At 31.4% G+C, this 17,947-nt stretch overlaps 3 protein-coding genes across 3 annotated transcripts in view; all 3 read right to left on the bottom strand.

Annotated features, from left to right (window-relative positions):
• Positions 1-17,947, bottom strand: part of LOC143917831 (uridine phosphorylase 1-like) — a 348,253-nt gene that overhangs the window by 309,712 nt on the left and 20,594 nt on the right. The gene's annotated exons all lie outside the window — the stretch shown is intronic.
• On the bottom strand, positions 896-7,038 carry LOC143917684 (uncharacterized). The gene is made up of 11 exons (XM_077439263.1): positions 6,935-7,038; positions 6,388-6,587; positions 4,980-5,099; positions 4,646-4,900; positions 4,201-4,577; positions 3,760-4,118; positions 3,315-3,647; positions 3,110-3,252; positions 1,695-1,850; positions 1,276-1,455; positions 896-1,210 (listed from the first exon to the last, which is right to left on the bottom strand). Exons 2-11 carry the CDS (start codon positions 6,472-6,474, stop codon positions 896-898), a joined length of 2,325 nt encoding a protein of 774 aa, XP_077295389.1. The 5' UTR covers positions 6,475-6,587; positions 6,935-7,038.
• Positions 7,202-17,947, bottom strand: part of Apoltp (Apolipoprotein lipid transfer particle) — a 28,295-nt gene continuing 17,549 nt past the window's right edge. The window contains exons 43-70 of the mRNA XM_077439422.1: positions 17,518-17,688; positions 17,214-17,356; positions 17,036-17,141; positions 16,830-16,957; positions 16,516-16,714; positions 16,217-16,434; positions 15,627-16,140; positions 15,422-15,555; positions 15,203-15,314; positions 14,897-15,133; positions 14,664-14,812; positions 14,391-14,574; positions 14,152-14,317; positions 11,827-12,757; positions 11,551-11,746; positions 10,651-10,784; positions 10,329-10,570; positions 10,049-10,251; positions 9,812-9,971; positions 9,499-9,731; positions 9,295-9,419; positions 9,006-9,200; positions 8,614-8,735; positions 8,391-8,536; positions 8,197-8,308; positions 7,976-8,107; positions 7,715-7,890; positions 7,202-7,639 (exon numbers count right to left, since the gene is read on the bottom strand). Of these exons, the coding sequence (XP_077295548.1) occupies positions 7,547-7,639; positions 7,715-7,890; positions 7,976-8,107; positions 8,197-8,308; positions 8,391-8,536; positions 8,614-8,735; positions 9,006-9,200; positions 9,295-9,419; positions 9,499-9,731; positions 9,812-9,971; positions 10,049-10,251; positions 10,329-10,570; positions 10,651-10,784; positions 11,551-11,746; positions 11,827-12,757; positions 14,152-14,317; positions 14,391-14,574; positions 14,664-14,812; positions 14,897-15,133; positions 15,203-15,314; positions 15,422-15,555; positions 15,627-16,140; positions 16,217-16,434; positions 16,516-16,714; positions 16,830-16,957; positions 17,036-17,141; positions 17,214-17,356; positions 17,518-17,688 (5,661 nt within the window). The 3' untranslated portion in view covers positions 7,202-7,546. The remainder of the gene's footprint in view (positions 7,640-7,714; positions 7,891-7,975; positions 8,108-8,196; positions 8,309-8,390; positions 8,537-8,613; positions 8,736-9,005; positions 9,201-9,294; positions 9,420-9,498; positions 9,732-9,811; positions 9,972-10,048; positions 10,252-10,328; positions 10,571-10,650; positions 10,785-11,550; positions 11,747-11,826; positions 12,758-14,151; positions 14,318-14,390; positions 14,575-14,663; positions 14,813-14,896; positions 15,134-15,202; positions 15,315-15,421; positions 15,556-15,626; positions 16,141-16,216; positions 16,435-16,515; positions 16,715-16,829; positions 16,958-17,035; positions 17,142-17,213; positions 17,357-17,517; positions 17,689-17,947) is intronic.

The raw sequence follows: 17,947 nt of genomic DNA, 5'->3' as shown, positions 1-17,947 counted from the left end.
TTAAAATGGCAAAACTAGTTTCACGTTTTAAAAAGTCTATGAACCAACAAGACGTTACACCATGTCTAAAACTCATATTATTTACTAAGTGGAGGTTACCAAAAAAAAATCATTTAATAAATATTATTGGGTAAATTTTAATGATTAAAAATAATATTAAACACAGAATAGGTTATGAATAAAAAGTTTAATTCAACGGATGTAGTGCAATAGTTTTGTATGTGGCACCTTGTCCATTGTAATATATTCCTTTATTTGTACAAATATATTTATTGAAATGTATTATAAAGACTTTTTTTTTGGTACACAAAAACACTCTCCCGATTTACACATTTTGTAATGATACAAACAATCTTCAATTTTGAGTAGACTTTAACATTATTCTTCTAATTAGCGCCGAATGTAAAAATAAATAATTAATGATCCGATTGAAGTGATTGTAAATGTAATAATACAAAAATGTATCTGAATATAATATACATATGTATAAAAATATCATATTTTAACAATCAGTCATCTCTATATAAAACTGAAACTAAAAATAATCAATAAAATATTTGATATTAAATATTTTGATTTAAATTAAATGGAATCCATTTACATACATACATACATATAGAGGACAAAATAAATGGTATCCGTTTAAAAAGTATTAAAAAATCATAATACTTTCAAAACTCAGTTACCCTTTGCAACCAACTATATTTACATATTACACTTAATTATATTATTTTTTAAATAATAAAATAAAACGCATAAATATGTATACATATATATATATATATATATATATATATATATATATATATATATATATATATATATATATATATATATATATATATATAAACATATAAAACTAATATTGAATTCACATCCTAGCATTGAGTTAAGATTATTTTTTTATGTTTAGTAATTTTTCAATAAATATGTGTAATTCAACTACACATCCATTTAAAAATTGAGGAATATTAGGTAGCTGTAAGTTATTCGGAATCAGGTCTAGCGATCTCATCGATAGCTCAAACCGTCCATGCTTTCTATTGGAGAAAACGTCCACATCCAACGGTCTTCTCGGTGTGTTCAAACATTCAATATTTCCAGACCATACGATTTCTTGTTTCTTGACAAGATTGTTGACTTGAATGTAAAATTTTTCAATCGATAATGATGAATTTTCATTAGTTATGTGGCCACTCAATGGCACCGACTAGAATAATACAAAAATTAGTACAATATTGTGATATGATACTGTACGACTGTAAGACTATTTACCAAAATTATCGGAAGAACTATATCAGGATATTTATATCTGAGATATATCACATACAGTTGAGCATCATAATCTATGAAGTACTGCTGCTGTGTTAAATTAGCATCCTTACTAATATCTCCCATATTGACAGCAATACTTATCATACCTCCTTGTGCTTTAAATATGTAATCACCGTGTTGCTTAAAAATTAATTTTACATCATTTTTTATGACAACAGACTCAATTTTTATTTTATTATGTATATACAGTGCCGGTTTTAGGGGGGGGTGGCGCCCGAGGGCGCCAAATAAGTTAACACGATACGCCAAAGACGCTCTAAAATTTAAAATTAGAGCGCCAAAAGCCATACAAAATTTTAGATTAGAACGCTAAAGGCGAAATTTTTTTAAGGGTAGGTCCGGCACTGTGTATATATTACCTTTCTGACATGATTTTCAAAGTCGGAGACTTTTCCTAACCAATCGCAGACGGAACAAATCATGCTGGTAGCTATTCCTTTCATCGGAGTGAAAGGAACTTCCCATTGACCTTGTGTTTGATTCTCAACCCAATCATTGGTTTGAGACGAACAAATCTAAAAACAATAATTTGTTGAATATTACAATGTTCGTTAAATATATGTAAATGTAAGATTCAATTCGTGGAGGATATGTAGTAAGGGTGGCTGATGATTGTTTAGCGCTTTACGAAGCTTTTTTTTTTTGATCGTTCCTAACAGTGAATGTCCCGATCTGTGATTTTGAAAATCTGGCAACCCTGTACTCGACCCAAGCATGGCAACTTAATATGCACCCTTCTGGGTTTAAAAAGTACATAAATCCTAGGATCCACTTTATTGCACAAACTCTGAGCTAACGAAGACTCGAAAAATGAACTCGAAAAAAACTACCCCCACTCCTAAACATAATGCTTTGGTGCGAGTTCATTTTTCGAGTACTCATCAACTCAAGAGTTTATGCTGTAAGGTCCACCGTAAATCGTACACTGTTATATGTATGTACATGTTAAATTAGGGTGTACCTCACGGCACCAAAAGTGAAAAGGTCGAAAAAGCAAATATCGGAAGGCAAAGATCGAAAATCGAAAGATCTTAAGTCGAAAGATCAAAAAAAAAGGGTGCATGGTAAACAGTACTATCTATCAGTGGCATGCGCTGAAATTCTCTCTCTTTTTGTCGTACAGTCTTACTTAATGTGCACGAACGGGATACAAGAGGAATAGCCTGTTCCTCTTGTATCCTGCTCGTGCACATTAAGTAAGGCTGTACGACAAAAAGAGAGAGAATTTCAGCGCACGCCACTGCTATGTATATATTATATATATATATATATCAGTGGCATGCGGTGAAATTATCTCTCTTTTTGTCATACAGCCTTGTTTAATGAGCGCGCGCAGGATACGAGAGGAAAAGCCTGTTCCTCTTGTTCCTGTTGTATCCTGCTCGCACAAATTAAGTGAGTATGTACAACGGGGGGAGAGAGAATTTTACCACACGCCACTGATATATATATACTAACCGTTTTTCATATGTATACATACTAAACGACATTTTCACTGTTGACTTTTTTACGGTCACACCAACTTAAAATGCACCCTTCTGGGTTTAAAAAGTACATAAATCCTAGGGTCCACCTTACGGCACAAACTCTGAGCTAACGAATACTTGAAAAATGAACTCGAAAAAAACTACCCCCACTCCTAATCTTAATGCTTTGGTGCGAGTTCATTTTTCGAGTACTCATCAACTCAAGAGTTTATGCTGTAGGTTCACCGTAAATCGTACACTGTTATATAAATATATGTACATGTTAAATTATTAAAGAAATTAATCACATTTTCTTCGGAATTGAGAGGAGGCTCATCCGACGGTACCACAGGTGCTGTATCTGGATTAGTAGGGAGATCCAAACTATTAAAATATTCTTCTAACGTTGTTGATATTTCTTCACTTATATCGCAACGTAGATCTGGGGAAACTATTTGTATTAAAAATTAATTTTATATTAGGTATAAAAAATAAACAAAAATATTCACATACCGATATTTTGAATGTCTTCAAATAAGTTAATATTTTGATCTTCTTGAGAGCTCTTTTTTAAGGGTATTTCACAAAGGGTCCTATTAGAGACGTCGCCATTTTCATTACTGGCGGAAGCAATATTTAAAACATTATAATTAGCTGCATCTTTCTTACTGCGCAAATTACTCTCATCTTGAAAATTTTCTTCATAATCTAATATTTCAATTATTTGAGACTGGTTATCTTCTACTTTTCTTATTCTATTCATGTTGTTGTTCACTTCTATCGGCATATTTCGATTTAAATCTTCATGTGGCGTTTGATTTTTGGACACATGCGGCGAATCGATCGCTACAAAAAGCTTATTATTTATATTTAATTTACAATAATGAATGCAAAAAGAGTTAATTGAACAATGATTTGAAAATATATATAGATATATAAAAACAATTTGAATATTAACCTCGGGCATTCGAAACATGTAGTTTAGAATTTCGATTGTTGATCGGGTTGTTTAGTTGATTATTATTTATACTACTCTGTTTATATTGATCTAAATGTTTAGTCGTAATAAAAGGAAACTTTTGATTATAATCTTCATAAACTTGTTGCTGCATAATGTGAGTATCCGGTAATATTTTCCTATGCTCAGGCATAGTAGAACTGTAAAACTTGAATTGTTGATTAATAACAATATAATTTTCCTTCGAATACAAATTATCACTAGGATGCTGATATAGATCTTGGGAATTGAAGGTTGTCATTTCTGAAGAGGAAGTCATCTGTTGAGATTGATAGCGTGAGTATACTTTCTCCCGGCCACTACACACAATGGATATATGCATAAAAATAAGTTAGAAAATACTCATGAATTTATATTAGACAATATATTCAATATACATACCTATTATATTCATCAACAGTGAGAACATTGGTAACATTAGTGATTTGATTGGAATTAGAAACTGCATCATTGCCATTCAAATTAGCCAGGCCGTTGTTATCATATAACGCATTCTCATGATTATTCCACGTGTCGACGCTAAGGTAGTCGCCTGACTGTTGAGAGCCAAACATAGGTGCCTGACTTTTGGGGTTTACCATTCTCATTTGAGGATCGGTGAGTTTTCTAATTTTTGGTTTGGATGGATAGCTTGTTTTCGTCGACATTCCGCAATCATCAGAGCACATTTTGCATCCTTTTTTTTGGAAATATTTTGTTTCATAATATTTGTCAGGATCCAAATCTTGACTACTCAGCGATTCTACACTGTTAGTATCCTATATATATAGAAGTTTGAAATTAATTTCATATTTTATTGCAAAAAGAGAAGATATATTTGAATTACCAATGTATCTTTTCTAGGTCTTCCTCGGGTTGCTTTTCTTTTTTTAGCTCCAATGTTACTATGAGAAGAATCGATCGAAAATCTTGATAATCTGTTGATTTGGGGACTATCACTAATGTGATTCCTGCAGTTTGTTTTAAATTCACTAAATTTTGATGATACGGGTGCTTTTAACAATTTCTCCAGTTCGGTGTTTGGATTAGAATAATTACTATCGTCTATCAACACATCCTCATTTTCATAAATGCTACTAGCCTAAAATACAACTGTATATATTATATACATATATATATTATATAATGAATACAAAAACAAAACTAAATAGACAACATACCTTTGGTTCTTGTCGCTCTTTGCTATGAGCTCTTTCACTGTATGCATTTTCAATAATTTTTTGAACAAGACTTTCATTACCATTTTTTCGAGCGATCAACAATCTAATTAAATAACATTTCTGAAATTAATTAGAGAAATACCTCTTGTTTATTAAAAAGAAAATAACACGCATTGCGATCAACATTTAAAATATGTATGTAAGTATATTATTTGAATTGAATTCGAATAACATATTCTGCATTATATTATTGCTTGCAACAATAATTGTTGAAATGATTATGAAATGAAATAATAATACTCGAGTATATACATATGTATGTGCATATATTCAGCTATTTTAATTGCAATGAGACTTGTAGGTAGATAAATTTAATAGAGTGAATTGGTTTATGTTATGAATGTATTAATTATATGTTTAATATTTACTTTTGCCAAATGCACAGGTGTTGTTTATGAAATAATATACACATTATACATACATTAGATATTAAAATTAAATTTAACGATAAATCATTTCTCATAAACTTATATAATAAATACATTTAATTTTGAAATTAATATTTATACTTAATTAAACTGAAACTGGGATATGTAATTTGAATTATTCTTATATGATTTTGATTGCAATATTATTTATAAAATTTAAATGAGAATTAGAAGCGATTTTTAAAATACCATAATAAAAATATTATGCTAAAAAAAATTAAATTCACAATATGTATGTATTTAAAATTAAACCATTTGAATCAAAATACTTAAACTCGTATAACAGAACGATACAGATAAATTTCAAACAATTTTCACGAGAAAATTGTAAGGCTTATAAGCAGTGCTGTCATCCAGCAGGTTTTCGAGGGTTTATGGAAACCCTATGTTCAAAATTTTAAATCTCTGAGAACTGATTGTTCAATGTTTTCATAAACAAACTTAAGCTTGTCAAAAATGCGTTTTTTTAAATAATATAAAAAATTTGCAAAAAAAATAAATTGAGCATCATCTTTTTAGAAAATTAAGTTAAGGGATGTTTAAATGCTATTCAATCTAAAAATATATAATTTATAACTTAAATTCAATTTTATTTATTGGTATCGAAATGGTTATCGAAAATACCGGGATTTTTACAATATATACAACATATAATTATAAAATAATTTAATAACAAAAATATATTATATTTTTCTAAAATTAATTGACGAGCTATGGTGTAACCAGAATCTGTACTGTAATAATTTATTGCACAACAGACTAGTTGCACGGTTGAAAAAATGGTTTTTGTAACTTGCAGTATGAATTGGGAGATTTTTTTTTGTGGGAAACCCATTGCTACGGAAAAAAGATGACACCACTGTTTGTAAGCAATATTCGTTTGTAATATTATAATTATATTTTAAATTTTAAATACTCACTTTGAGATTGGCGGGAACTTTTAAATTCTTTGCAACTGCTTGCAATTGCCTATATGACATGGATTCATAGGCCTTAGTGGAAATCATCGCTTTACATATAAATTTATCCCAATATTCGTTTTATTTTCAATATATACATATAATGCTTTTATAAATTTGAATACGAAAATTTTCTTACCATTAATATTTATTTTTCAGACCTATTTTTAAATAATCAAATAATCACTCGATATCTTGTATTCACATGCACAAATATAAAATTCATCTTATTTGACCCATCTCTACCTATACAAAATAGATAATGTAGAAATTTTAAAATAAAATTGTTAAACGAGAGCAATTTTTAAATTTTAAAATAAAATTGTACAACGAGAGCAATTTCTAAACTTCAGGAAAAGATTTCCCCACAGAAAAAAATTATAAATTCATAATACAATTGAATTTTCACATAAAATTTGAGAGGAGCACAATTATTACAAATGATTTTCCGAAAAGTTGTATTTGTATAGTTTTTTTTTATTTATTTTTAATATTGTTTTTAACTTACATGTGCATATATGTATAAATATCTGGCATAAACTAAAGCGAGTTTACTGGTTTTGAACGTGAAAGACCCAAGAATGAGCTTGCGTCATGCGTCGCAAGGCAGCGCCACTGTACATAGCCGGTGTTGCCAGATTGCCACGCGTTCTATCGAATGCTGCCACTAATCGGCACATTAATTGAGCTCATCATTAAATTTTTTCACCCCAAATCGAACAAATAATTCTGCTCGACTACGGAATAATATTCACAGTATGAAAAAAAATATGTTAAGTGAAAACATTTTATTTTTATTTATCAAATTAATTTAATATTACTATTGTATTTTTAAATTATTAAGAATACTACAAAATATAACTTACAGTATAAAAAAAGAGTCACTCGCATTAAAGTGAATAGACATAATTTACACAATACATGTACAATAAATAGCTTAATTTATAACAAAATATTATTACAATAGTAAAGTTATCAATTCTACACATTCTAATATATAATTTATTAATTTATACACAAAATTAATATCGGATAAGATGCTTCCAATATTCAATATTTTGAATTTAATCGTAATAAAACTGTTGTTCATTTATATTTGTTATCAATAATATTAAACGCCTCAAATTGTTGTTATGGGCATATCTAAGAAATTATCAATAAAATCTTCAATTTCCGAACTTTCCCACATAGAAAGCGATATATCGTCTATGGGCTAAAATAAAAATAAATCATAAAATTATTAATTCATACGAAAATATAAGTATTTTTATTGTTAAAATATACTTACATTTCTTGATAAGAATCTTGGACACACGGAGCATTTTAATCTTGCCATATTACATTCACATCTTGCTCGTAAACAAGGTTTTGATGATTGTGCTGCTCGTGCACCCAGCACAACTGCAGCTTTTTTACCACCTCCGGGCTCAGTACTTCTCATTTTATTTCCAGAAAATACCGTACCTAATAAAAAATAAATAAATATCATATGCATTTCTTATAAAATATATTACATTTCATTTAAAACAAAAAAAAATGTTCCATTTACCGTTCGTTTCTATAGCAAGTGAAGCACAAAATCCAAGTTTTGTTTTTGGTAGTCTTATTTGCTGTCTCAATTTTGCATCCCCCACTAGTTCTTTGACATCTTTAGACGTGTATGCATAATTATTATCAATACCTATAAAATTAGCATTCAAATAATCGATCAAATTAAATTTTCGGTGAAATATTTAGCATATAAAATCGATATGAATCTAAAACACAAACCATATAAATTTTTCGCAATCCTTTTCTTATTTAATTTAAATTCATCGTCCATAATGATATGGAGTGTTATAGATGAATCCATTAAAACTTGATGTACAACTGTATAATCCAACTGAAATTTTTTTAGAAATAAACGATTAATGAAGAATTAAATTGCATTTGCATTAGTTAATTTACTAGTATGTAAAATTTACCTTCATAAATGATACATCACATCTCGTACAAGGGAAAAGTATAAATGTTTTTGACACTCCCGGACGGAAATTCATCTTAGAAGCAACATTGAAAGCTTCAAACGTGTCAGAATTATAATGAGATGTATTCCCAACGGGTTTCGAATCTGTTGATTTAAAGGCGTTTTAATTTTTATCGGTATTCAATCATGCTTTATCTGCGTACGAAATTTTATGAACCAACCTGTTTCAATATAATCGAAGAATGTAGATATTTCTGAAGCGCTCACAAATACTTTATTATTTATATACAAAGAGTGAGGTGTTTTAAATACACCTTCCCCACCGAAACCGACGATTGAGTATCTAAAATATTGTAAAACAAAATGATAAATGAAATAAAATTGGTTGAAATGCACGTAGGATTTAGTTTTAAAATGTATTAAAGAGTGAATGTGATTCTTGAGTGGAGTGACCAAACAAAACACCACGACCAAACGTCAGTCTGTTTCGTCATATCGAGGAATAAATATGGTTTAAGGCTAAACTCTACCCTATCTCTATTTAAGACTCATTGTCTACCCTAATCGCATTTCCCTTCGCGAAGTGCATACATTTTAATATAATTAGAACTACCTATTGTTTGAAAATCCATTTTCAGACAATTTTGTTTCCAGTGTATTTACAAGCATATCAATATTCCTTTCCTTTCTTATATTTTCATTACAAATGTGTGCTTCAACTAAGAACACAACATCTGTGGCGTTTTGAATGTCTTTGATATCACTAAATGTACCCTCTTCCAATATTTTTCCAGTGGGAGATTTACATCTGAAATTTATGTTTATGTTTATTAATTATTGTAGTACTGAAAAGAATCAAACTATATTATACAATAATAAACATATAACGTTAAATTACTTACTCCATACATTTGTTTGGTATGCGAATGGGTATGTGATTAAACATGCACAATTCTTTGTATGCATTAGCCAATACACACGGATCCAAGCCGTTCATGCATTCCTCATAAAATGGTTCAGCGTCGATCTTTAATAAAATAATTACACATTTAAACTATGAAATACAACATTCAATATAGTATAATATATAATTCATAACATATAACCATTGGGAAGCAAGCTTTGAGTGAGGAAATTTTCGTTTTGAAATAATCTTCGCAAACGCTGTCTTGCTTGTTGATATTTTTCTTAGAGTCGCTCGTGAATCGATTATTAGTTATCATCCAACTGTTCAAAAATTCCACATGAGGAACAACTTTCCGCTCTGGTGTCATCATATCATCAAATGGCTCATTGTTCATTGTTCCGAGAAGGCCACCCAATCGTGAAAAATACCAACCTTGAAGAAAATTTCATTTCAGTTTAATCAAAACTAATAACCATACATAAAAAAATGAGTTTGTATGGAGCTTGAATCACCTTCAACGTTAATTGTACAAGTTTTATAAAGAAAATCACAAGTTATTTCAACTCCATTAACATTATTAATGGTGATATATTCTTCGTTTCGGTGAATGACCCAGTTTTCAACTTTCACTGGCAAAATCGACGAATTTCCACCTTGGCTTATTGTCAAAGCCTTGAATCACACAATAAGAATAATTACAATTAAGAGCTTAATTTATTGTCTTTCTTGAGAATTAAAGCAAATGTTACCTTGCTAAATAAATCAATCTCAATTAATTTACTTTCAGCCAAAAGAACTAGATTATATTCCTCGTGCGATTCCGATTTAATCAGGATTGAAAAGTTACTTTGCAAGAAATCAGATAACAATAAAAATGTTCCCGGCTCGTTTACAGTGAACACCTTTCGATCAAACGTAACAATTGTGCCGTGGCCAGTTATCACAGCTTGTCCTGAAAGGAAATATTTATCTATACCAAAGATTTTATACTAAAAATCATTTCAGGTTGAAATATATATAATATTTTACCCGTAAATGGAGGTATCAGTGTATATATATCCATGTATTGTTTATACGCATAATAATAAGACATGAACGACGTGTTAGAAAGGAACCAAGTGTCAACCAAGTCTTTCACAACTTTGTATTCGGGCACTTCGGTGAAGTCTGGTGTTCTATTGAAGGCATGCCAAGGCATAGGAAGTTTCTGCTCGAGTAAAAGCAACCCTTCTCGAGGGTCGAAAATAAAATTAGTCTTAGGGATTCTATGCCTGTAAATAAAATAAAGAAATATACATATATAAAAATTGTATTATCAAAATATAATTAAAAAAAATTTTTTTTTCTTTACTTCTCTTCATTTTGAATAGCAGTTCTTGGCATTTCAGTGATTTTATGATAAAGAGTGTAAGCAATACTTTTTAAAGCTTCTCCAATTTTAAAATAATCATACCACCACTGTAATCTTTCTTTAGCTTCCCAGAACTAATAAAATAACAACATTATCAAATAAGAAAAATTATACATGAGCAGAATAGTGTGTTGTGCAATAAATAAATCATTTAAATAAATAATGCCAGCAGTATGACTCGGTGGTTGCGTTTATGTTTAGCACCAAGAGATTATTAGGTTCGACCCCGGGCTAATCTTTAATACTACTGGTTAGACTTGGATATTTGTGACTCCAAGTCGATCATTTCTTATCAGGGTTTGCCAATATTATCTGATCACTGTTGAAACGGTTCCTCAAAATTGGCAAAAAAAAAATCATCCTACCTGCTGTCACAAATCTTCTGTATTTAATCAGTGCCGGCCTTGCACCCAATGGCGCCTTCAGGCAGTTTTTTCTAAACACTCTTAGAAAAAAAATTCGCCTTTAGCGCTTTAATCTAAAATTTTGAATGGATTTTAGCGCTCTAATTTAAAATTTTAGAGCGCCTTTTGGCGCATCGTGCGGCGCCCTAACTTATTTGGCGCCCTCGGGCGCCGCCCCTCCCAGCCCCCCCCTATAAAACCGGCACTGTATTTCATTTATATACAATTTGTAAAAAAAAATAAATCCATCGATATTTCAATGGATTAATTAATTAATTAATTATTAAGTCCTTCAGTTTCTCGAAATACAGTGATTTATGTATAGGTAGTAAAAATGCTGCATTGTTTGTAATTAATTGTCTATGAAGGCGCATTGGAGTCTTCCTGTTATGCCTTCCTGGTATATATCTATGTATGTAAAATAAAATTTCGTTACCTTTGCTTTAATATGTACGACGAGGCTGAGCTCTTGTAGATGATTTAACTCGTCCCATATTTCTTGAGCGATTACTTGGAATTCTTTATGGAATGGGATATGTACCAGAACTTTTTCTTTGAAGAAGATCACTACAAGATCCGTATATTTTTTAATATTTGTAATAGCATCATTGTTTTGCATATCTTTAACGAATCTAAAAACAAATCAGCACACATGAGTTTAGATACACGAGTGAATTAAAATGGTGCAATAACCACGAAGACCATTACTCACATGTCAATGTCGCGTGATAGTTCAGTTAGCTTGCTGAAGAATGGCGTTTCAGTCAATTCATATGTGCGCGCATAGAAGAAGTCCAAAATCTCTTGTCCAAATTGGTACACAAATGTTTCAATATAATGGGCCAGCTGAAGATATGTGGGCTCTATCGTTTTCAAAAAGTTCGTCCAAAATATCTTCAATTTGGCCGAAGCGTTGGCCCACGTAGTTTCGCAATAGTGAATGAACGACAGATGCAGTTGTTTCACGAAAGAATCGTACTTTAAAATTCCAGCTTCTATAAAGTCCGATACTTGATCCATAAAATCAGCTTCCAATAATTTGTTGATTCGTTCAACGAGCTGTCCGTGTGATGATTTTATGGTGTCTATAATCCACAAAATACTTTCCCGTAGGGATGTTCCCGTGTCACCCATGAGTTGCCACAATTCCTTTACCATACCGGGAAGGCTTTCTATCTGATTCCGTAGCGACAGTTGATCTATTATGTTCATGGTAAACTCGACGATGTTTTTAACATAAAATTCATTTGCGTCATAGGACTCGTTTAAGAAAATGTGAAATTCATCGATGTCATCCTTTATCACGTGTAAATCGTTCAGGTCAGTTAGCAGATCCTTGACTCTTGGTCTGGCATCGCTCCAAACATTTTTAAGGGCTTCGTGCACTTCCATTGGAATGGTTTTAATGAGAAGCAATATTTCGCTAGTATGTGAGTACACGTCCCTTAGCGATTGAGTTATCGAACCTTTAATTTGTTGATACATTTCTGGACGCCATCCAATTTTACCGGATAGCAATCGGGAATGATTCAGCTGAATATACGACACTATATCAATTGTTTTGACATCTTCAAAATCTCTCCATGCTATCAAATCAGCTGAACGTGCATCGTTTATTTGTCCAATCAGATGATAAGATATATCTAAAAACATTCACAATTATTTAAATTATATAAAATCTTTAATTAACCCTTTGAATGCTGATCAACGCCGATCGGCGTTTTGCCAACAAGTATACGAGCCTGAAATACGCCGATAGGCGTTGCTTTCTGAGTATGTAAAATATAAACAAGAATACTGTTACGTATACTAAAATAAGAGGTTAGTAAAGAACCGCCGGCTAAGTGCAATCGGATTAAGCCGAGGCGCATCCCTGACACCGTGCGACCGCTATAATTGGTTTCGAGGATTATCTGCAAACTAAGTGCAAGTAAGCTAAACAATGGCGTAGTAGCGGTACTCGGTCGCATTCTCGTGGAGTTCTCACAAGTGACCGATACCATGGGGCTGAGTGTCGTGGGAATACATATCCGAATACGTGACCATAACAATAGGTAAACAAATTAGACGTCGAAGATGTCCTGAGAGATCTACCCCTTATAAGGCGGTACTTAGGCGATATCAAGACATTCTGGACTGAGCACTGTCAGTGCGTGTATCTCCTTAATCATGAATAAATGCTGTGAGACGACTTTGGCCTTTTACTTGGATCCTCCACCCACCCCTACGCAACAATACTATACGCTAAGCCTTTCCAGGTAGCATTGAAAAATAATGCATTGAACATGGGTCGTGTAATCCGTGTCAATGTTTATAAAGACTGATTTACACCGGAATTTCTAAATTTACAACCATAGTAGAATTTCTCGATGGAAATCCCTAACTGGTGAGTATTTTAGATTGTGAGCATTACATTTTAACAACAAAGAAGATGATGGAAATAGTTTTGGAAAAACACATTCATTAATAGACTTATTTTATCTACAATATTATCTAGGGTTTGTTTGGATTAGCTACAATTTTTATATGTGCCTGATATCTAAATAATTCTAGTTGGAAATGTTGGCGAAATTTTCAGCGTGGCTGGCTTTCAACAGAAAAAACTTCACCACTCAAAGGGTTAATATTGTAGCGTATACTAAAAGGAGCCGCCGTTATAATTGGTTTCGAGGATTATCTCCAGGCTTAAGTACAGGTCGGCTTACAATGAGATGAATGCACTTAGCGGGGGTAGCGGTAACTCGGTCGCATTCCGGTAGAGTTCTCAGAACCCACAGCGATAGCGTGGGACTGACTTCCGTGGCACATCTAGTACGTGACCATAACAATAGGTAAACAAACCGGACGTCGAATATGCCCTGAGAGACCTTTCCTTTATAAGGAGGTACTTATGCGATATCAAGACATTTCCGGACGGAGCACTGCCAGTGCGTGTATCTCCTTAATCACCAATAAATGCTGTGACATGACTTTGGCCTTTTACTAAGATCCTCCACCCACCCGTACGCAACAATATTATGAAAAAAATTTCACTTACCAGCAGTTCTATTAAAGTGACCCAAAACATGTTTGTCCTTGCCAGAAATTAAAAATATTCCTGTATCGTTTCCGTTAGTTTTATTGAGAGTAAAATGTATATTATATTCTGGATAAACAGCTTCCCATTTACCAATAAAGTTTCGCCAATCTTCATCTCTAGTTTCCTTTAAAAATATGCATGTATAATAATTACTGTTAACATTATCTAAAAATATCAATGACACAATGAAAGTATACCTCTAATTGAATTTTATGATTATTCAAATCTAGTAATATTTTGCCGTGACGAACGATTTCATTAAACAGTGATTTTTTATATTTGTAATAATTATTAAGATAATAATACTTGTATTTAAGGTAAAGATCACCATTGAATTCAAGGTCTAAATTCGTCGCTGGATGTTTACAGTCAACTTTAAATCTGGAATGCAAATTTTATAATGATAATTATATATGGACATACAATACATTGAAGTTTTTAATATTTGAAGAAATAAATAATGAACTCACTTATAATCTCTAATAGGTCCGTTAGAATTATCTTTGAGTATCGATTGGAAAACAAGCCTTTCATTTTCAAAATCAGAATATTCTAGAACAGCTGATATATTCGACGTAGATGTGATATCACTCACATAATCAGCACTCAACGTCACGTCCTTAAATCAAATCATAAGTATTAATCATTTAATACATTAGTCAATATAAAAATATCAATGGTGTTTTCATTTGCCGTCAATTACTTTCTTAAATGACGGATGTGATAGAATAATTATGAAGTTTTGTTGATTCCTATCAACCAGTTCTGGACTCTCCCATTTTCCACGTATTTTAACAGTTTTATTATCATTCGACAGTGCCCAATTCAAAATGGCTGTTCCGTCGAGTAGTGTTTCCTTTAAGTTGTAAAACGCAACAAGTCCCAATTCTTTTCCTGGATACCTAATGTTAAAATTTAATTCTTGTGACTCGTCGTCAACCTAAAAGTATACACATGTATTTTATTTACGTTAAATATATTTAAGTGATTATTTTTATCGTCACATTACTATTGTCTTGTTCTGGACGAAAACATCATATTGAAGCCATACATCAGATGCCCATTCTAATTTAGAGCTTTGAAACAATTCTTTTTCTAGCAATTCAAAGTTGTTTTGAAACCTAAAAATGGATTAAAAAAGTATGACTATCAATATAATCAATTTGCAACTATCAATTCAATGATTATAATAAATATGAGTACTTTATATATGTTTATATAAATATACCTGAGCGTGCGTTCACCGTGTATTGTCATTATTTTTATCTGTTTCCCAGCTTTCCAGGATTCAATATCAATTCTTCCCGTTAGATTAAAGCTTGTAGAATTATTCAGGTCATATATTGACGCTTCTTTTATATCCTGAAATGAAACATTGAAGCTATTTATTTCTATTTAAATATAAATTAAATCAAAATATTCGAATGACCAACAATGTTTCCACTCGAGTCATATTGATGTACGTAGTGTATTCCCACAGGAGAAAATTCATTATTTATATCCATATCAACTGTATCACGAATCAAGTCTTTTTCGCCAAGATCAGTCGCTTTCTTAAAATTTCCATCGACAAATTGTTTACTATTGTGATACATTTTCACATTTCCTTTACTCCAAGATTTTCCCAGGTGATAATTATAGTCTCCAATCAGAAAGTGTCTGGTGCTCAGTGGAAATTCTACTGCAACGACTCCGCTTTGCACAACGGAATCACCATTTTCTTGAACCTTGTGAGTTGAATTTAACAGTGCTGTGTCATTTGTCCAGAACAATTCGATGATATTTTCTGACAACATTTCTTTATTCGAAATCCTAATGTCTGCTGCCAGCCAAGGTAGGTTTTTGAATGGGGTCGAGCTATTGAATTTTCCCACCGTGTGTTTCATTCCACCATACGTAATATCTAAATTAGATATTTCGATAGAACCTGGATAATGAACCATTCCACTGAAACAAAATATTATATTTGTACAAAAACATATAATAATAAATAACAGTGATTATAAAAAATACTGAAGCATACTCCAGAACGACGAATTCTTCGATAGAATTATCATATTTCCCTTTTAGCTTGAATGTTTCCTGGTCATTAAATAATGGAGTAGAAAGAGTATAATCAACTCCAAATGAATTGTTGCCAAGTATTCTTATATCAAGTAAGTTTTCAATTACTTCTAAATCATGTTGCAAACCTTTGGCCAAAGTAACATTGGCATTGAGAATGTTTAATGGCAACTTAACCTAATGTGGTAACAAAGTTACATATTATAGCTTAGTTCTGAATTATTTTGAAATAGTAAAAATCTTAAAAGAATAGCTCACTTTGGCTGACGCTAGTGCTAAAAATTTATCGACGTCATTCATGTATCGTATATCAAAAGATCTCTGTGTTTGTTCCTTGTCATAATCAACGTTTACTTTAATTGTGTGTACATCCGTATTTGGTTTTGGGAATAAAACATTAAATATAGCTGTGGCTTCTTTATTAGCTATAATTTGTAATGATGTATTGGCACCAATCCTGTAATTTAATTTTAAATTACTTCAAAATATTTGAAAAAGTAAATATATTAAAATTAAATTTGTTTTCAGTCGATATTTTTCAAATAATATCAAACAATAAAATGCATAATTACTTCCAAGCATCGTCTATGTTAACATGGAAACCTATTTCAGTGGGTTCAGAAGCAGCTTCTACAGATGTGTAATATGAGTTGAGATCTAAACTACTCTTATCATCATTCACTGTGTGTTGACTCATAGCCTGCAAATTTGAACAATTAAAAATAATTATACAATATATCTTAGACATTTTTATACAGTCACTTTATATAATACATACTCTTATATAAATATTTTCAGCCAAAAGACTCCATTTGAAATTACCAAACCCGTGCAAATTAGTTGCATTATAAGTGCACAAAAATGCCCCAGTTTTAGAGGTCAACCTAAAAAATATATAAATTTATAAGAATAAAATTGAAAAAAAGAATCAATAAAAAATATGAAGAGTACACTACATGACGTCAGTATTTGCGTTTAATCTCTTGAGTTTTTTCAACGGAGTAGCAGCCTGCACATTTAATAAAACTCTACCGTCTGGTAAGAGATCAATTCTACTTTTAAAATAAATTTCTTCAAAATGCTGAGTTGATGAATCCACCTAACAACATAAGTTTAAAATAAAATATATTCTGGGAACTTTTAAAATGATTGATTAATCGTATTTTTTCAATAGTTTTACAATTTTATAAAACAAAATCTAAACGAAAGTGTTTTATTAAATAATAATCACCAGCAAATAGTATGTTTGTGTTTTCCTACCTTGACGGATAAATCCTTAAAAGTTTTTCCATCTTGAAAGTTCACATGTAGGTAGAACTGAATGGTGCTAATTAAAGTTGCTGTCAGATAATAACGATCTTGATTGGTAGATGATTGAAGTTGAATAGAATAAGATTCTCCATCTCCTCGTGGTTGGAAGGTAGCAACTAGCTAAAATTTAAAACAATAGATTTATTTAACCCTTTCAGTGCTGACGTCTTTTCTGTTGAAAGCCCGCCACGCTGAAAATTTCGCCAACATTTCCAACTAGAATTATTTAGATATCAGGTATAAAAATTGTAGCTAATCCAAACAAACCCTAGATAACTACCGCCGAAGATTTCGAGTTTTGTAAAGGTGTGTTTAGACTCTCTAATATACCTTGCAACAATATAAAACAAACAAAGGAAGTTTATTAATGAATGTATTG

Source organism: Arctopsyche grandis, chromosome 10, assembly GCF_051622035.1.
Source record: "Arctopsyche grandis isolate Sample6627 chromosome 10, ASM5162203v2, whole genome shotgun sequence".
Lineage (NCBI taxonomy): Eukaryota > Metazoa > Arthropoda > Insecta > Trichoptera > Hydropsychidae > Arctopsyche > Arctopsyche grandis.
This window is presented reverse-complemented; position numbering and strand designations above follow the sequence as displayed.